Genomic DNA, 18,138 nt, shown 5'->3' with positions numbered 1-18,138 from the left:
CCAATTTGCCTATCGGACCATCAGATACATGTCAGATGCCATATCACTTGCCCTTCACTCCTCCCTAGAACATCTTGACACCAAGAACAGCTACGTAAGAATCTTACTCTTTGATTACAGTTCAACCTTCAATACATCAGCCTTGAGGCTGATTACTAAACTTAATGATCTCAGTCTAGGGCCCACTCTCTGCAACTGGATCCTCAGTTTCCTGACCCACAGGCACAATCAGTGAAGATTGGGGACAATATTTCATTGTCACTAACGCTCAACACACGGGTCCCCCAGGGGTGCGTACGCAGTCCCCTACTGTACTCACTGCATAGCCATGACTGCATCACCAAATACCAGACTAATGCCATTTACAAGTTCACTAATGACACCACCATAGTCGGCCAACCCTCAAATGGCGATGAAACAGACTACAGATTGGAGATGGAAGACCTGGAAAAATGCTGTACTGAGACCAATCTAGCTCTCAATGTCAACAAAATCAAGGAACTCATTATTGACTTTCAGTGGGATGTTACTCATGTAGCCCCTACACATTAACAGCACAGAGGTGGAACGAGTGGAGAGTATCAAGCTCCTGTGAGTGGTCATCCACGACAAGCTTTCTTGGACTCTTCATGTGGACGCACTGGTTACAAAGTACTATTCAAGATCGGAGGCGGTACAGAGAGTGGTGAACTCAGCCCGGACAATCATAAAGGCCAATCTCCCATGTATAAATCCATCTACCAGGCCTGCTATCAAGGAAAGGCTGCCAGCATTCTTAAAGATCCATCCCACCCTGGCAATGTTTTTCTACAACCTCTACTATCGTGGAGAAGGTACAGAAGCCTGTACACACGCACCAGCGTCATAACAGTTTCTACCCTACTGTTGTTAGAATATCAAATGGACTCACAAACTCTTAACATTCGCCTCTACCTTAGTTTTTGTTTTTGCCACTGCTTACCTATTATTTACTATCTATGCTATTAACTATGTGATCGGCCTGTAAACTTTTCACTGTGCCTTGGTACATGTGACAATAAATCCAATTCAATTCATTAAGCAGGGAGACTGGGACAACAGCAAAAAATGGGTTTCTCTGGGAAGGGAGCAACCAATAAAGACACAGCAGTGAGTCAGAGAATAGGTACAGCACTTGAGGGATTCCTGAGTTACTCACTTTGGACTGTCCTACTCCTGAACTGGGCTGGGTTGAGGGTCAGGAAGGTGCAAATTGATAGATTGCTCTGTGAACTGGGTGGGGCTGAAATTGTGAATGACAGCTGTGTGGGATTATCAGAGCAAATAGCATCTATGCTCCACCTTTCTTCATGGGTGTATAACTGAAGTTGGGTTGGTAAATGTTTTGAAATGATAGTCCATAAATGTAAGTGGATTGTCGATCTCTTGTGGGTGTTACATTATATGGCATCCTTCTCCCCCCCTTTCCTTCAATCCCAGTTTTGGGCTGTAGGCTCTGGGGTCAATGGCGGGTGTGGGACTGGGATCAATCTGGGTCTGAAGATGGTTTCGTATTGGGTGATAATGACAGAATGTCTGGCAGAATAGAATGTGAACTCTCTATGTCAGTAGGGAACCACACCACCCTCATAGATTGAGGTTAGGTTCTATGGAACAAAGGAGACGGGGATGGGGGAGTGATGATTAAGATGTATAAAATTATGAGGGACAGAGAAAGGAGCAATTTCTGATTGGTGGAGAGATCAATGACCAGGGACATTGATGGTAAGGGTATGGAGGTTGAGAGGGATGTATGGATTTTAGTTTTTAAACAGTTGGTGGGTAGCTGGGACTTATTACCTGTAGGCGTGGTAAAAGCAGACATCCTCACAACGGGTAAAAAAAAGTATTTAAATGTACACTTAACGATATCAAGGTGTGCATGGCTATGAGCCAAGTGCTTGAAATGGGATTAGAATAGCTAGCTGGTTGTATTTTGTTCACAACCTCTCACATGCTTTCTCTTTCACTTCTTTATTCCATTTCTGTGTTTTTTGTTTTGACCTATTCTCCGGGTGACATTTACATCTCGGACGTGAAACGTCAAATCTCGTTGATTCTGGCCGTTCTGTGTTTTCAATGAATAAACTAAAAAAGTCACATTTCATGGTTACTCAAACGCAGGAATTGACTATTCCCTGAGCAGGGCTGTTAACATAGATTATAATTTTGGAGGTGCCGGTGTTGGACTGGAGTGGACATAGTTAAAAATCACACAACACCAGGTTATAGTCCACAAATTTACTCAGAAGCACTAGCTTTCGAAGCTCTGTTTCGAAAGCTGGTGCTTGTACATAAACCTGTTGTTGTGATTTTTTCCAACATGGATTATGGGAGAGATCACTAGGAAATGGGAAATTTGTCTGTAGTGGCAGTGAACTGAAGTGAAAACTTGGTTGAGGTGACAATGGTCAGTTACTTTGCAGGAACTTTGACTCATACGGAACAAGGGATGTCATGGCAATTGATGAACGATGAAACGGTCTTCCTCAGTTCTGTTGGTGAAAAGAGCACCCACTCCTGTTGTGTGTAAACTGTCCAAGATTCAATTGGGGAAAGCAGTTTTAATGTGGGAATGTTAACCCTGATATGAAGTGTCACAGGAAGTTTTTACTCCGCAAAGGTGTTATATAAATACACGCTTCAGTAACAAATCCCCATTCTCCACAAATGGGAGTGACGCGCAGGCGCAATTCTGGACAGTTTGCGGAGCATGCGCGGAACAAATAATGGCGTTTGATGAATGTTGCTGCAGTCTGAAAACGGTGAGAATTGAGACGGAACGGAGGGATCAACCATCCAGCGGGAACAGAGTGAGGTGTCTGAAACTCTTGAGTAAGCGGTGACTCCCAAAAAATAAGTTAATAGTGCCTGTTTACACGAACTGAGGACATGTGTTTAACTGAAAGCTTTCGCCTTAAAGTTAGGCCCCGGGTTAACGCCGCCATTTTTATTGGGTATGACGTGGAGGTGGAGGTGGAGGTGCTGGTGTTGGCGTGGACAGAATTAAAACAAGGATCACACAACACCAGGTTACAGTCCTGCAAGTTTATTTGGGAACACTTGCTTTCGGATCATTGTTACCTGACGAAGAAACAGCGGTCCAAAAACTTGTTCTTCCAAATAAACCTGATGGACTATAACTTTGTGTTGTTGGATTTTTATTTTTATCGGGGACACTAGACAGCAGGGTGCATGTGCAGTCTTCATCTTTGGGGACATTCTTTGGAATGACTGAGTGAGTGGAGCTTGCTGCCCGTGGTGCAGAATGGAGACAACTTGTTCATCAAGCTGCATTGGCCTTTCACACGCAATATCTTATTGATGAGGCATAGCGGCAGCAGAGAAGGAATGAAACCCTCGTTGCTGCTTCGCACTAGTTCATGGGATCCCCTGCATTGTGTCTTGAAGTCTGTCTCCGATCAAGTGAAGACCCAGGGCAGAAAGTTGGGCTCCTGAGTAGACATTATTATTAAATTAAGTGATTCCTGACTACAATGAAAGTGATGTGCAGCAGCAAGCATGCATATTCTTTGTTTTAGCAGAGTTAGAAGAGGGCAAATTCAAACCGGAGGACTTGTTTTTCTTTACTGAATTGCTATCCTGAACTGGCAGTGATAGATGTTGTAAACATCTTTTACAGGATATTACATGAGGATTTGCTGATCGAAATCTGAAATCAAATATCACACAAAACTCTGACAGAATTAGTTACTTCTCATCGGCCTCTGTAAGTAAGCACTGAAATCCAGACCTTCCAGCTCAGTGAACAAATCTACACCAAAACCTCAACCTGAGCTACAAATCTTCTCAAAATTTGCTAATTCAGTTCTTTACCATGTACTGTACAAAATGTTTCCTGGTATCCCCCCTGTGGCTCTATAGCTGAGTGTCCAATCAATGTTCCATAATTTTTTTTTCTTATGTCCAGCTGACAATAATAACTTTTCCTTTTTTACTACATGTTAATCTTTCACAAACACTTGTAAGGTCATTGAGGTATACAGCATGGGAGCAGACCCTTTGGTCCAACTCATCCATGCCAATCAGACATCCCGGGTAGCTCTAGTCCCATTTGCCAGCATCTGGCTCATATCACTCTGAATCTTTCCTAATCATGTACCAATGCAGAGGCCTTTTAAATGTTGTAATTGTACCAGCCTCCTCCACTTCCTGTAGCTCATTTGATCCACCACCCTCTGTGTGAAAAAGTTGCCCCTTTGGTCGCTTTTAAATCTTTGGCCTCTCACTTTAAACCTATGACCTCCAATTTGGACTCCCTCACTCTGGGGGAAAAAGAAATCTTGTCTGTTTATCCTATCCATGCACTCATGATTTTATAAGCCTCTATAAGGTTACCTCTCAGCCTCTGACAGTTCTGGGAAATTAGTCTCAGTCTATTCAGCCTGTCTCTATAGCTCAAACTCTCCAACCCTGGCACAATCCTTGTAAGTATTTTCTGAACCCTTTCAAGTTTCACAACAAGCTTCCTATAGCCAGGAGACCAGAATTGCATGCAATATTCTAAAAGTGGCCCCACTAATGTCCTGTACAGTTGACACATGACCTCCCAACTTCTATGTTCAGTGCACTGACGAATAAAGGCATGCATACCATACACCACCTTCAGTATTCTATTTGTCTGAGACTCCACTTTCAAGGAACTGTGAACCTGCACCCCAAAGTCTCTTTCTTGAGCAACATTCCCCAGGACTTAACCATTAAGTGTATAAGTCCTGCCCTGATTTGCCTTTCCAAAATGCAGCACCCATCTAACTTAAACTCCATCTGTCACTTATTGGCTCACACGCCCATTCTTCTATGTGATCCCTGCTCATTCTGTTTCACTCCAAACAGACAATTTACGTTCTATAATGTAACAGCGCAACTCAAATTCCTCATCTCTCAAACTATTTTGGTAGATCTCCTCCCATCCTTCACAATGTGTGGTGATCTCTGGTTTTAACAAACTCCGATTTTCTGTGTTCCTGTGTATGATGCGCAATGACATCACCCATTCCCCTGAGATTTCCTCAAACGTGAGATTTTTCTCTGATTCCTTACTGCAACTTCAGGAGATTTCAAAATCTTGAGCAGAATATTTGAAAATATTGAAATTGTTTTGCTGACGAGTGTGAGGTGAATTCTCATAAACATACATATTTTCCCATTTTCCCGTGTTCTGTTATCTCAGAGAGGTTCCATGGCATTGGGACTGGTGTTGTTTCCTCCACACCTCTCTGTAATCTTTGCTCTCCCTGATTACACAACTGCTATTGACTAACTTCGTCTATCCTCAATGGATGTCTTTTATCTCTATTAAGTATTGCACTACTTCTGCCAACGTGTCATAAGTGAGGTTTACATACTGCCTATCCCCTGACTAATATGCTGCCAGTATATTTTGTTGTCCCATGGGATCTTTCACAATCAGGAATTGTTTTTTCCTGCACTATAGTTCATTCCTCTTCCGCGTCTAAGCTTGCATTGAACAGCAAGTTTGCACCACATTTATTCACCATGATTCATTCTGTACACCTTACATAATTCACTCCTTTTATCACTCCCCATCTGCATCCACTTATTGCCATTCCACCTACCTTCCTGCAGCTCCACCCCCCATTTATCTCTCAGCCCTGTGCCCGAAACATCGCCTCTCCTGGTCCTTGGATGCTGCATGATCTGTTGCGCCTTTTCCAATGCTACACTTTTTGACTCCATGGATACTATCTTATTTTTGACGAGTGTATACTCAATGGGTCTCAGGAATTTTTTTCACACTAGAGACCTATATGAATCTATGAACATGCCTGTCCTCCAGACAATCTCCAGCATTTTCTCTCTTTACTTCAAGCTTCCAGCATCTGCAATATTTTGCGATTATTTTGTTGTAGGCCATACTCTCAAATCAGAGTCCAAAAACAGGTGGACTGAGGAAGAGAGAACTTGCATCAGATTGGATGCTCGCTTTGTGTTTGATCTGTGGTCTCCATTTCCACTGAGATACTGAATCATTCAGTGGCTATAGTATATTACAACTGGACTGACTCTGTAAAGAGCATCACCTAACCCCACTCCCATTCTCTTTCACTGAGGAGAATATAAAGATTCTACAAATGTATTAAGGAAAAAAAACTATGGAGAGAACAGGGCCCCTTAAAGCTTGGCATGGCTCTCTCTGTGTGGAGTCGGAGTTGATAGGGGAGATACTGAATGAGTATTTTGCGTTAGTGTTTAATGTGGAGAAGGATATAAAAGTTAGGGAACTTGAGCAAATAAATAGCGACATGTTGAAGAGGGGGAAGTGTTGACTGTCTTAAAACACAAAGTTGGGTAAACCCCCTGAAACTGATCAGGTATATCTGAGAACTTAGTGGGAAGCTAGGGAAATGATTGCTGGGCCCCTTGCTGAGGTATTTATATCTCAATAGCCATGTGTGAAGTGTGACTGGAGGTTGGCTAATGTGGTGTCTTTATTTAAGAAAGGTGGTTATGAAAAGCCAGGAGACTATAGACCAGTGAGCCTGAAGGCAGTGGTGGGCAAATTGTTGGAGGGGATTCTGAGTGACATGATTTACATTCATTTGGAAAAGCAAGGACTGATTTATGAATATTCAACATGGCTTTGTGTGTGGGAAATCATGGAAAAACTAACTAAAGTTTTTTTTGTAGAAGTAACAAAGAGGATTGATGATGGTAGAGTGTTGGGTTTTGTCCGTATGGACTTCAACAAAGCATTCAGCAAGGTTACACAAGGTAGACTGGTTAGCAAGGTTAAATTACATGGAATACAGGGAGAACTAGGTATTTGGATACAGAATTGACTCGGAGGTAGGAGGGTTACTCTTCAGACTGTGAAAGCTTGTGACCAGTGGTGTGCCACAAGGATCAGTGCTGGTCCACTGCTTTTAGTCATTTACATAAGCGATTTGTATGTGAAGAAAGGAGGTATGGTTAGTAAGTTAAAGTTCTGGGATTTACATTTTAGATTAAATTCCATCCGCCACTCCTTGGCCCATTCGCCCATCTGATCAGGATCCTGTTTTACTCTAAGGTAACTATACCCCAAATGTCAGTGTCATTTGCATCTGGGATTTATATATTAATGAACTGAAACCTGTAATCAATTGCAAAAGATGAAAAACTTAACAACAATCTAGGTTTCTTACATATATCATTGTGCTAGCATGACACTGTAATCTTTTGTTATAAATTCTGTGTCTCATGGTCCTACTTCACAACTACCTGAAGAAGGAGCAGTGCTCCAAAATCCAGAGCTTCCAAGTTGGACCTGGTGTTATGTGGTTTTTAACATTGAAAAGTCATCTGGATGAATACATGAACAGGAAGTGTTCAGAGAAATATTGGCCAAAAGCTGGCAAATAGTTCTAAATTAATTTAGGATATCTGGTTGACATGGGCGAGTTGGCCTGAAGGGTCTGTTTCTGTGCTGTACTGCTATGACTCTTAAGATTACTATATGTTGTCTAATCCTCAGTTACATATGGAGAAATGGATGTTAGAGATTCTTGAACTGCTGCAATCCATGTTGTTTTGATATAGAATGACAGACGTCTTACAGTACACATTCTGCACCAACTTTTTAACTAACATTGTCTTTGTGCCATTTGCCTGCTTTCTCCCTGAATCTCTGCATATTCTTTATCTTTGAATAATCTCCAATGCCTTGGTGAATGCCTCATGCGAACTTGCTGGCAGTAAATTCCAGGCACAAGTCATTCATTGTGTGATGCAATATTTTCTTGAAACAAATTTTGTTTATTTTCAAATTAAATTAAAACTATACCCTCTTGTTGATCCTTAGAAACTGCCTAGACTAGTCATGGTTTTGACACTTTCTTTTTCTCGGATGTGCTCTGATTTGCTACAGTGCTGACAGGTAAAAGGTTCCGACCAGTGATAACCAAGGAACAGTAACATATGTACAAATCAGCAACATATTTTTTTTAATGTAATATAATGTGTTCCAAATCATTTCATACAGTGTCAGAAAAAACCTGTTGACAATGAGCTAAAACAGAGATAATCAGGTAGGTGACCAAATATCTTGGAATGAAATATTTCATTATGGTTGTTAACAGTCTGGTTCAGCCTCAAACATTTGCCCGAGAGGGGTGGAGTCAGTGATGAGAGAGTGCAGTTTCTAAAAGGGAATTTAAAAAAATTGCCCGTGTAGTACCAGAATGTCAGACAAGTCATGGTGGTGTGTAACTGGGAAGTGAAAGTGTTCGCATAAGGTATTCCTTCTGGGTGATATAAATTGAGGGTTTGGGAGTTTCTGTTAAAATTCCTGATCATATTAAATGATATTGTATCCCTCTCCTTCACTACTTGCCTACCCCTTTCTCTTGATCTTCCGTAGAGGCCAAAGTCTTGCGTACATGTGGACTGGACATTGATGTTCTCCTTAAGTCATTAACCATGTAAAATCCTTCATTCTGTAGCTGTCCCAGGTAATTTTCTGTGTCCTCACAACACAACCTCCCACCAACACCCCCTCCCCCATCCCAAATGCCCTCAACCCTGTCATGCAGTAAAAATCAGAATTCGGTGTCAGATTACAGCAGGTGGTGATTTTTGTTTCCCGAAGGACATTTGTAAACAGGTTGAATTCTTGTTAAAATCTAGCCACTTCCGTGATAGCTATCTCCTAGTCCTAACCCCATAAAAATTCCCAGATTCAATCAGCACCATTTCCCTACATGTCTTTATGTTTTTAGTGCCTTCTCTCACACCCTTTTTTTTCATGTTGTAAACACATTTTACAGGATATTGGAAGGACAGGGTTTGCATTCAGGCAATTCAAACCACATGTGCCATCAGGATCTTACAGAATCACCTGAATATCATTGGATTTTGAAAATGGAAGGAAATAGCACAATTTTCAGTGGAAAAAGCTTTGCTGATTCATCTTACCTGCTGGCACACCAGCAAGTTCACACGAGAGAGAAACCGTTCAACTGCTCTCTATGTGGGAAGAGATTCAGTCAGTCATCTGACCTGCTGAAACACCAGCGTGTTCACACTGGGGAGAAACCATTCAACTGCTCTGTGTGCACGAAAGAATTTGCTTGGTCATCCAGCCTGCTAAGACATCAACGCAGTCACACTAGGGCGAACCTATTCATCTGCTCTGAGCATGGCAAAACATTCACTCATTCATCCAGCCTTGTGGAACACCAGCGAGTTCATGCTGGGACGAAACCATTCACCTGCTCAGAGTGTGGGAAAGGATTCACTAAGTCATCCAACCTGCTGAGACACAGGCAAGTTCATACAGGGGAGAGACCTTTCAGTTGCTCTGTGTGTGGGAAGGGATTCACTCAGTCCTCCCACCTGCAGGTACACCATCGGGTTCACACTGGGGAGAGACCGTTCACCTGCTCTGTGTGTGGGAAAGGATTTACTCAGTCAACACATCTGCTGCAACACCAGCGAGTTCACACTGGCGAGAGACCATTCACTTGCTCTGTGTGTGGGAAGCAATTCATTCGGTCAACCAAACTATTAACACACCAACGTGTTCACACTGGGTAAAAACTATTCACTTACTCTGTGTGTGGGAAAAGATTCACTCAGTCATCCATCCTGTTAACACACCAACAAATTCACAAAGAACCATAGTTTTTAAAGATTTTGGAATGTCTTACACCTAAGGAATGGACTGAGGTCATTGGGATGTTTGTACTGATGTTATTAGACATGCTCTATTAAAGGTGCTAGTATTGTGGATTAAATATTAGTACAGTTTTTTTCATCTGTTGGAAATGATCCCAACTTGCATTATGTCATTTTCACACTGCTCATCTGTCCAATCTCTTAACCAATGTGTAGATGGGGCATTTCTGATTCATTAGGACTGGTTAAACATCAACGAGTTCCTGAGTAACTGTAAAGATTTGGTTTTGATGTTATTAGCATCTATCTCCAATCCATGTTTGTTGGGGTAAGGTTCTGATGATAATTGTAAACACCCCAAGTCCAGTACGCTTATTTGGGATTAAAAAAAATAATTTGGCTTTCTGTTAATGCTATGGTGCTTTTTCATACCTCTAAGGCAGATTGTTGAGGGGAGGCCACATCTGAGCAACTTGATTCAAATTTCTTTGAAGAGATGTTGAGGTGTGTAGATGAGGGAAATGGTTTTAATGTAGTCTACTTGGACTTAAGTAAGGCTTTTGATGAGGTTCCACATGGGAGACCGAGAGCAAAGAGCCCACAGGATCCATTGACGTTTGGCCAATTAGATCCACAATCAGCTGAATGGCAGGAAGATTGTTACCTGAAAGTTTGGTGGTTCAAACCTCCCAGGGACAGACTGCTTGCTGTTTTATACACCAATGAGCCTTACATCTGTTGTAGGAAAGGTTTTGGAAAGGATTAGAAGAGATAAGATTTATAATCATCTAGCAAGCAACAATTTGATTTCAGATAGTCAACATGGTTTCGTCAAGGGCAGGTCGTGTCTCACAAACCTCATTGAGTTTTTGAGAAGGTGACCAAGCATGTAGATCAGGGTAGGGCAGTTGATGTGGTATTCATGGACTTCAGTAAAGCCTTTGATAAAGATCCACATGGTAGGCTGTTGGAGAAAATGCAGAGGCATGGAATTGAGGGTGATTTAGCAGTCTGGATTAGAAACTGGCTTTGGTGGTGGTTGATGGAAAATATTCAACTTGGAGTCCAGTTACTTGTGGTGTTCCAGAAGGATCTGTTTTGGGACCACTGCTGTTTGTCATTTTTATAAATGACTTAGACGCAGGCATAGGTGGATGGATTAGTAAATTTGCAGGCGACATGAAAGTCAATGGAGTAGTGGACAGCGTGGAAGAATGTTACAGGTTGCAGGGGAACTTGGATAAACTGCAGAATTGGGCTGAGAGATGGCAAATGGAGTTCAATGCAGCTAAATGTGAGGTGATGCACTTTGGAAAGAATAACAGGAAGGCAGAATACTGGGTCATTGGAAAGGTTCTTGTTGGTGTGGATGTGCAGCGGGTTCTTGGAGTCCATGTATAGATCCCTGAAAGTTGCCACCCAGGTGGATAGTGCTGTTAAGAAGACATAGTGTGTTAGGTTTCAGTCATAGAGGGCTTGAGTTCCGGAGCTGCAATATCATGCTGCAACTGTACAAAATGCTGGTGCGGCCACACTTGGAATATTGTGTACAGCTCTGGTCCCCATATTTCGGGAAGTATGTGGAAGCATTGGAAAAGGTACAGAGGAGACTTACCAGGATGTTGCCTGGTCTGGAGGAAAGGTCTTATGAGCAAAGACTGAGAGACTTGGGTCTGTTTTCATTGGAAAGAAGAAGGTTTAGAGGGGATTTGATAGAAACATACAAGGTGATCAGAGGATTAGATAGGGTAGACAGTGAAAGTCTTTTTCCTCCGATGATGACATCAGCTTGTACAAGGGAGCATAACTCCAAATTGAGGGGTGATAGATTTAAGACAGATGTCAAAGGCACGTTCTTTACGAAGAGAGTGGTCAGGGCGTGGACTTCTAATGTAGTCAACTCGGCTATATTAGGGAGATTTAAACAATCCTTAGATAAGCACATGGATGATTTTGGGATAGTGTAGGGGGCGAGCTGAGAATAGTTCACAGGTCGGTGCAACATTGAGGGCCAAAAGGCCTGTCCTGTGCTGTATTGTTCTATGATGGTTGAAAGGTGATTTTTCCTAGTAGAAATCTGTGCCCAGTGGGGTCCCAAAGTAGTTACTTTTGGGGACCTTGCTATTTATGATTTATATGAACGATTTAGTCATCTATGAGCATTGATCAGTTACCCACGAGGTGGTATAAAAGGATCCATGAGAAATAGTGAGGATGAAAGCCCTTGATGACACAATGATATAGATGATCAACACCACATTGAATGCAATCTAAAAGAGCTTCACTATGCTGTTTCATGGGATAAAGGACTTGACTAATCAAGAATGACCAAACTGGTTAGGCTGTCATTAATGGGAAGAATGAGGAGAGCCTTTATTGAAACATACAAGACTCTGAGGTGCCTTTACAGGGTATATGACGAGAAAATGTTTCCACCAGTGAGCGAACCTTGGACTTGGCTCATAGTCACAGAATAAGGGACAGTAAATTGTAACTGAGATTCAAAGGAATTCCTCTTCTGTCAGATGGAAATTAATCTTTGGAATTGTCTACCCCAGAAAGTCATGGAATTTAGATCACTGAAAGCATTTATATAGGAGACAGATAATGCCTTCTAGTTAGTATACCCCTCCTTGCGGAAAAGACCTTGACTATTCACCCTATCCATGCCCCTCATGATTTTACAAATCTCTATAAGGGATTCATTTGATCTTCTCAACTGCAGAAACGCCAGCAAGCCCATACTGGGGAGAAACCGTTTACCTTCTTAGTGCGTGAGAAGGAATTTGCTAGTTCATCCAGTCTGCTAATACCCAAGCAGATGTACACTGGAGAAAGAGCTTTTACCTGCCAAGACAGTGGTAAGTGCTTGAAATGCTCTAGGGATCTGATGCGCCATCAACATGTTCACACAGATGAGAGACCTTTTAAGTACCCAGAATGTGGGAAGTGTAAAACAGGTTCTGGTGAATTGATTTGCCATCAATGTGTTCACACTGTTGAGAGACCATTCAAGTGTTCTCACCGTGGGACTGGGTTCAGGGCATCTGACCTCACTGTGAATTTGAAAACCAGGATGGGAATTTTAAATTTGAGGTGGTGCTGAGCAAGAGGCCTGAGATTTGGTTTTTATTTGTTTGTTACTGGGTTGTGGGCAGTGCTTCCTGGATCAGTATTTATTGTCCATCTGAGGTGCTCTGGGGACAGTGCTGCCATGGACTATATCTGTGATCTTTGACTGCCCAACACAGCGGGTACCAGGAAAGTAAACGGTTCTTCTCCTGAAGCTGTAGTCTGTCAATTGAGGATGGGTCCAATCATATTTGACAAATCTACTGAAGGTTTTGATAGAACTAGTGGATGGGCTCATTTGGATTTTCTGAAAGCTTTTGGTAAAGTCCAACTTAAGTGGTTAGTGTACAAAATGAAAGTCTGCAATATTATTGGGAACATAATGACATGCATTGAGAATTCATTAGCAGACAGGAAACAGTAGAGTAGATAAGGGCTGTTTGGCAGTGGCTGCTTGAAGGCTCGGTGACGTTTGTTTAACGGTTTAAATTTGAAAGTTCTTTTTTTAGAAAAGGCGCGTGCGGACCCAGGAGCTGGGTAACGAACCATGCCAGGTTATAGAATTGGAGGTAGGTGAGCACTTTGGGGACAGTGACCACAATTCGGTGACTTTTACTTTAGTGATGGAGAGGGATAAGTGTGCACTACAGGGCAAGAGTTATAGCTGGAGGCAGGGAAATTATGATGCAGTGAGGCATGACTTAGGATGTATGGCTTGGAAAAGTAGGCTTCAAGGGAAGGGTGCAATCGATACATGGAGCTTGTTCAAGGAGCAACTATTGAGTGTCCTTGATAAGTATGTACCTGTCAGGCAGGGAGGAAAGGGCCGTGTGAGGGAGCCATGGTTTAATAAGGAACTGGAATCCCTTGTTAAAGGGAAGAGGGCGGCCAATGAAAAGGTGAGGCGTGAAGGTTCAATTGGGGCGATTGAGAGTTGTAAGGTAGCCAGGAAAGATCTAAAGAGAGAGCTAAGAGCAGCAAGGAGGGGACATGAGGTTGGTAGGATTAGGGAAAGCCCAAAGGCTTTCTATAGGTATGTCAGGAATAAAAGAATGACTGACTAGGGTAGGAATAGGTCCAGTCAAGGATAGTAGTGGGAAGTTGCGTGTGGAGGCTGAAGAAATTGGGGAGGCACTGAATGAATACTTTTTTTATCAGTATTCACTCAGGAACAGGACATTGTTGCCGATGTGAATATTGAGTCACAATTAATTAGAATGGATGGCTTTGAGGTATGTAGGGAAGAGGTGTTGGAAATTCTGGAAAGGGTGAATATAGATAATTCCCCTGGGCCTGATGGCATTTATCCTAGGATTCTCTGGGAAGCAAGGGAGGAGATTGCAGAGCCATTGGCCTTGATTTTTATGTCCTCGTCTACAGGAATAGTGCCAGAAGACTGGAGGATAGCAAATGTAGTTCCCTTGTTCAAGAAGGGGAGTAGGGATAACCCTAGTAACTATAGGCCGGTGTGTCTTACCTCCTGTTGTGGGCAAAGTCTTAGAGCGAATTGTAAGGGATAGGATTTATGAACATCTGGATAGGAATAATGTGATCCAGGATAGTCAGCATGGTTTTGTGAAGGGCAGGTCGTGCCTCACAAACCTTATTGAATTCTTTGAGAAGGTGACTAAGGAGGTGGACGAGGGTAAAGCGGTAGATGTGGTGTATATGGATTTTAGTAAGGCATTTGATAAGGTTCCCCATGGTAGGCTACTGCAAAAAATACGGAGGTATGGCATTGAGGGTGAGTTGGAGGTTTGGATTAGGAATTGGCTGGCTGGAAGAAGACAGAGGGTAGTAGTTGATGGTAAAGGTTCATCTTCGAGTGCAGTTACCAGCGGTGTTCCGCAAGGATCTGATTTGGGACCATTGCTGTTGGTCATTTTTATAAATGACCTGGAGGAGGGGCTAGAAGGTTGGGTGAGCAAGTTTGCAGATGATACGAAAGTCGGTGGAGTTGTTGACCGTGAGGAAGGATGTGGCAAGTTACAGCGGGATATAGGTAAGCTGCAGAGCTGGGCAGTAAGGTGGCAAATGGAGTTCAATGTAGCTAAGTGTGAAGTGATTCACTTTGGTAAGAGTAACAAGAAGATGGAGTACTGGGCTAATGGTCGGATACTTGGTTGTGTGGATGAGCAGAGGGATCTTGGGTGTCCATGTACACAGATCTCTGAAAGTTGCCACCCAGGTAAATAGTGCTGTGAAGAAGGCATATGGCATACTGGCTTTTATTGGTAGAGGAATTGAGTTCCGGAGTCCTGAGGTCATGTTGTAGTTGTATAAGACTCTGGTGCGGCCTTATCTGGAGTATTGTGTGCAGTTTTGGTCACCATACTATAGGAAGGATGTGGGGGCACTGGAACGGGTGCAGAGGAGGTTTGCCAGGATGTTGCCTGGTATGGTAGGAAGATCATATGAGGAAAGGCTGAGGCACTTGGGACTGTTTTCATTGGAGAAAAGAAGGTTTAGGGGTGACTTGATAGAGGTGTACAAGATGATTAGGGGTTTAGATAGGGTTGACCATGAGAACCTTTTTCCACGTATTGACTCAGATATTACGAGGGGGCATAGCTTTAAATTAAGGGGTGGTGTTAGGGGTAGATTCTTTACTCAGTGGATTGTGATTTCATGGAATGCCCTGCCAGTAGCAGAGGTGGACTCTCCCTCTTTATGGGCATTGGATAGGCATATGGAGGAAAGTGGGCTAGTGTAGGTTAGGTGGGCTTGGATCGGCGCAACATCGAGGGCCGAAAGGCCTGTACTGCGCTGTATTTTTCTATGTTCTATGTAAAAGAATCTTCTTCAGGATAGAAGGCTTTGACATATAGGGAATTGCAGTGACAGATTATGCATCAACAATTTGAATATGGGAATCCAATGTAATATTTTCAAGTTTGTTGACACAAAATGAAGGAGAGTGTTTGTGAGCGATTAGGACAAAAGGCGTCAGGATTATTTAGACAAATTGAGTGATACTGCATCTGCCATGCATTGCTGATGTTAACTTATCCACTTTGGCAGCAAAATTTCAGAATAGCAAGAGATGCTAATAAAGAATAGATGAGCAATTATTACTGTCCAACGGACCTTGGGTGTGCTTGTACACAAAGCAAGCATGAAGGTGCAGCATGTGGTTAGAAACACAAATGGAATTGTCCTTCATTGCAAGAAGGTTTGAGTACAGGAGCAAAGATGTTTTACAGCAGCTGTGCAGGGTTTTAAGGCCACGTTTGAGTCTGTGCAGATTTGGTCTCCTTCACGAAGAAGCAAAGTTAAAAATCACACAACACCAAGTGATAATCCGACAGGTTTATTTGGAAGCACTAGCTTTTGGAGCGTCACCCCTTCAGGTGGTTGTGAAGTAGGACAGAATTTATTGCAAAAGATTAGTGTCATGCAATTAAAATGATATATTTAACAAACCTCGATTTGTTGTTAAGTCTTTGGTTTTGGTTCATTAATATATAAATCCCAGAAATACATTTAAGTCACGTTCTCAAGATAAGTTAAGGTTTTATAAAACAAAAAGTGACAGCTCAAAGAATGCCTTAAAGGTGTGAGGTTAGAGTCTGTCTGTATCCCAATCTTGACTCAGACTGGTTCTATTTCCAAAGTGGAATTTACAAAATATTATTTGGATTAACTGCCTACCAGTTGTGGTTTGTTTTTTTTTTGAGCAAAAACAGAATGTATCTGTAAATATAATTCTGCAAATTCACCCCATAGACTCATGTGCGTGTGCAGAGAGAGAGCGAGGGAGAGTGAGTATGAGTGCATGTGAATGAGTGTGTGTTTGTGTATGTGCAAGCTTGGTAAAGTGTGTATCTGTGTCAGGTGGGGTCTCGGCCTGTGAAAGGGTGTGTGTGAGAATGTGAGGGGATATATATGTGTGTGAATGAGATTGTGTATATGACAAAGGGTCTGTGTGAGTATGTAAGAGTGTGTATGAGTGCTTGTGTGTATAATGTAGTGGGGTCACCTGTAGTGTGACATGAATCCAGAGTCATGCTTGACGCCATCCTCATGGGTACCGAACTTGGCTATCAGCCTCTGCTCAGCCACTTTGTGGTGTTGCCTGTCCTGAAGTCCACCTTGGAGGACGGTCACCTAAGATCCGAGGCCAAATGTCCCTGACTGCTGAAGTGCCTCCCTACTGGGAGGGAACACCCCTGCCTGATGACTGTTGTGCAGTGTCCATTCATCTGTTGTCATAGTTCTGCTTGGTCTTGCCAATTTACCATGCTTCTGGGCAACTTTTGTCTCTCTCATACACTGCAGGCTATTATAGGCTGAGTCACATGAGTATCTGCTGCATACATGGTAGGAGATGACCCGTGTGTAGTAGTATCCATGTTGACTCTGACATGTCTTGTAGTGGTTGCCATGACAAGGTTGTGTGGTGTTGTGGTTGATATTGTCCTGAAGTCTTGGCCTTTTGCTGTGTTTAAGGTTTGACGGTTTTTTAAATAAGAGAAGTGGAGGCATCGGGAAGGTCTTGGCGAAGTGCTCTTGGAAAATGTGTTGCAGACTGCGTAGAACATGGCAGCGTTTTTTGGCTCCTCGGAAATACTGGGCAACAAAAGATACCCTATCAGTTTCAGTCAGTGTCTGTCTTCTGAGGAAGTCATTATGGTTTCTCACTATGGCGTGTCAGAGTTGGTGATCGATAAATTGAGCTTCGGAACCTGTTCTTATGATGGCATCCTTGAACATCTTCAAGTTTCTGTCACGTTCCTCCTCATCTGAACAGATCCTGTGTATGCATAGGGCTTGGCTGTCCAGGATGGCTGTTCTATTATGTTTAGGGTGGAAACTAGAGAAGTGCAGCATTTTGAGGTTATTGGTGGGTTTGTGGTCAAGTGAGATGCTGAGGTGCCCTTTCATGATGGAGATGCATGTATTCAGGAATGAGACAGATACTAAAGGTAAGTCTGATAGTGAGATGAAACTCATTGATAACACTGTTATTGTTTCAGTGACTCCTTGCCACCGATGTAGAGGAAGAAAATGTCATCAGTATATCTGGTTGGAGTCTTGTTTGAATCTGTGCTTGATAATGTTGGCATGTTGGAGTGCAATTTTGGATACTATGGCTATTCCGTGTCTGGATGAAGAACTGCTTGTCAAAGACAAAAACAATGTGGTTGAAGATGAATCAGATAAGTTGTAAGATGGTGCTTGGCAGTTGTTGCTGTTGAGTACTGAGGCTGTTGCCATGATGCTGTCATCATGATGAGGAATGCTGGTGTACTGTGATGAAACATTCGTTGTGATGAGGAATGTTCCCGGTTCGACTTGTTGAGTTTCTGTAAGAAATCGATAGTGTCATGACATAAGCTGGGGGTCCCTTGTACAATGGATTTCAAGATGCCTTTGACATAGCTAGAGAGTTTCTCACATAGGGTCCTA

General features: G+C 42.6%; 2 protein-coding genes across 4 annotated transcripts in view; both read left to right on the top strand.

The window, feature by feature from the left end:
* The first annotated feature begins 2,720 nt into the window (after positions 1–2,720).
* LOC132825746 (zinc finger protein 239-like) overlaps positions 2,721–18,138 on the top strand; it is an 88,101-nt gene continuing 72,683 nt past the window's right edge. Inside the window, exons 1-2 of one of the 3 annotated variants that reach the window (XM_060841186.1) lie at positions 2,721–2,783; positions 3,662–3,748. The gene's annotated coding sequence lies outside the window, so the exon portion shown is untranslated. Of the gene's footprint in view, positions 2,854–3,661; positions 3,753–18,138 lie in introns of all 3 variants that reach the window. The other 2 variants (XM_060841184.1, XM_060841185.1) reach the window with 2 other exon arrangements.
* Positions 8,052–10,057, top strand: LOC132825747 (zinc finger protein 239-like). The gene is made up of 2 exons (XM_060841189.1): positions 8,052–8,069; positions 8,808–10,057. The coding sequence occupies exon 2, from the start codon at positions 8,851–8,853 to the stop codon at positions 9,574–9,576; it is 726 nt and encodes a 241-aa protein (XP_060697172.1). The 5' UTR covers positions 8,052–8,069; positions 8,808–8,850; the 3' UTR covers positions 9,577–10,057.

This window comes from Hemiscyllium ocellatum, chromosome 21 (genome assembly GCF_020745735.1).
Source record: "Hemiscyllium ocellatum isolate sHemOce1 chromosome 21, sHemOce1.pat.X.cur, whole genome shotgun sequence".
NCBI lineage: Eukaryota > Metazoa > Chordata > Chondrichthyes > Orectolobiformes > Hemiscylliidae > Hemiscyllium > Hemiscyllium ocellatum.
Note: the sequence above shows the minus strand (reverse complement) of the source record. Positions and strands in the feature narration are given on the sequence as shown.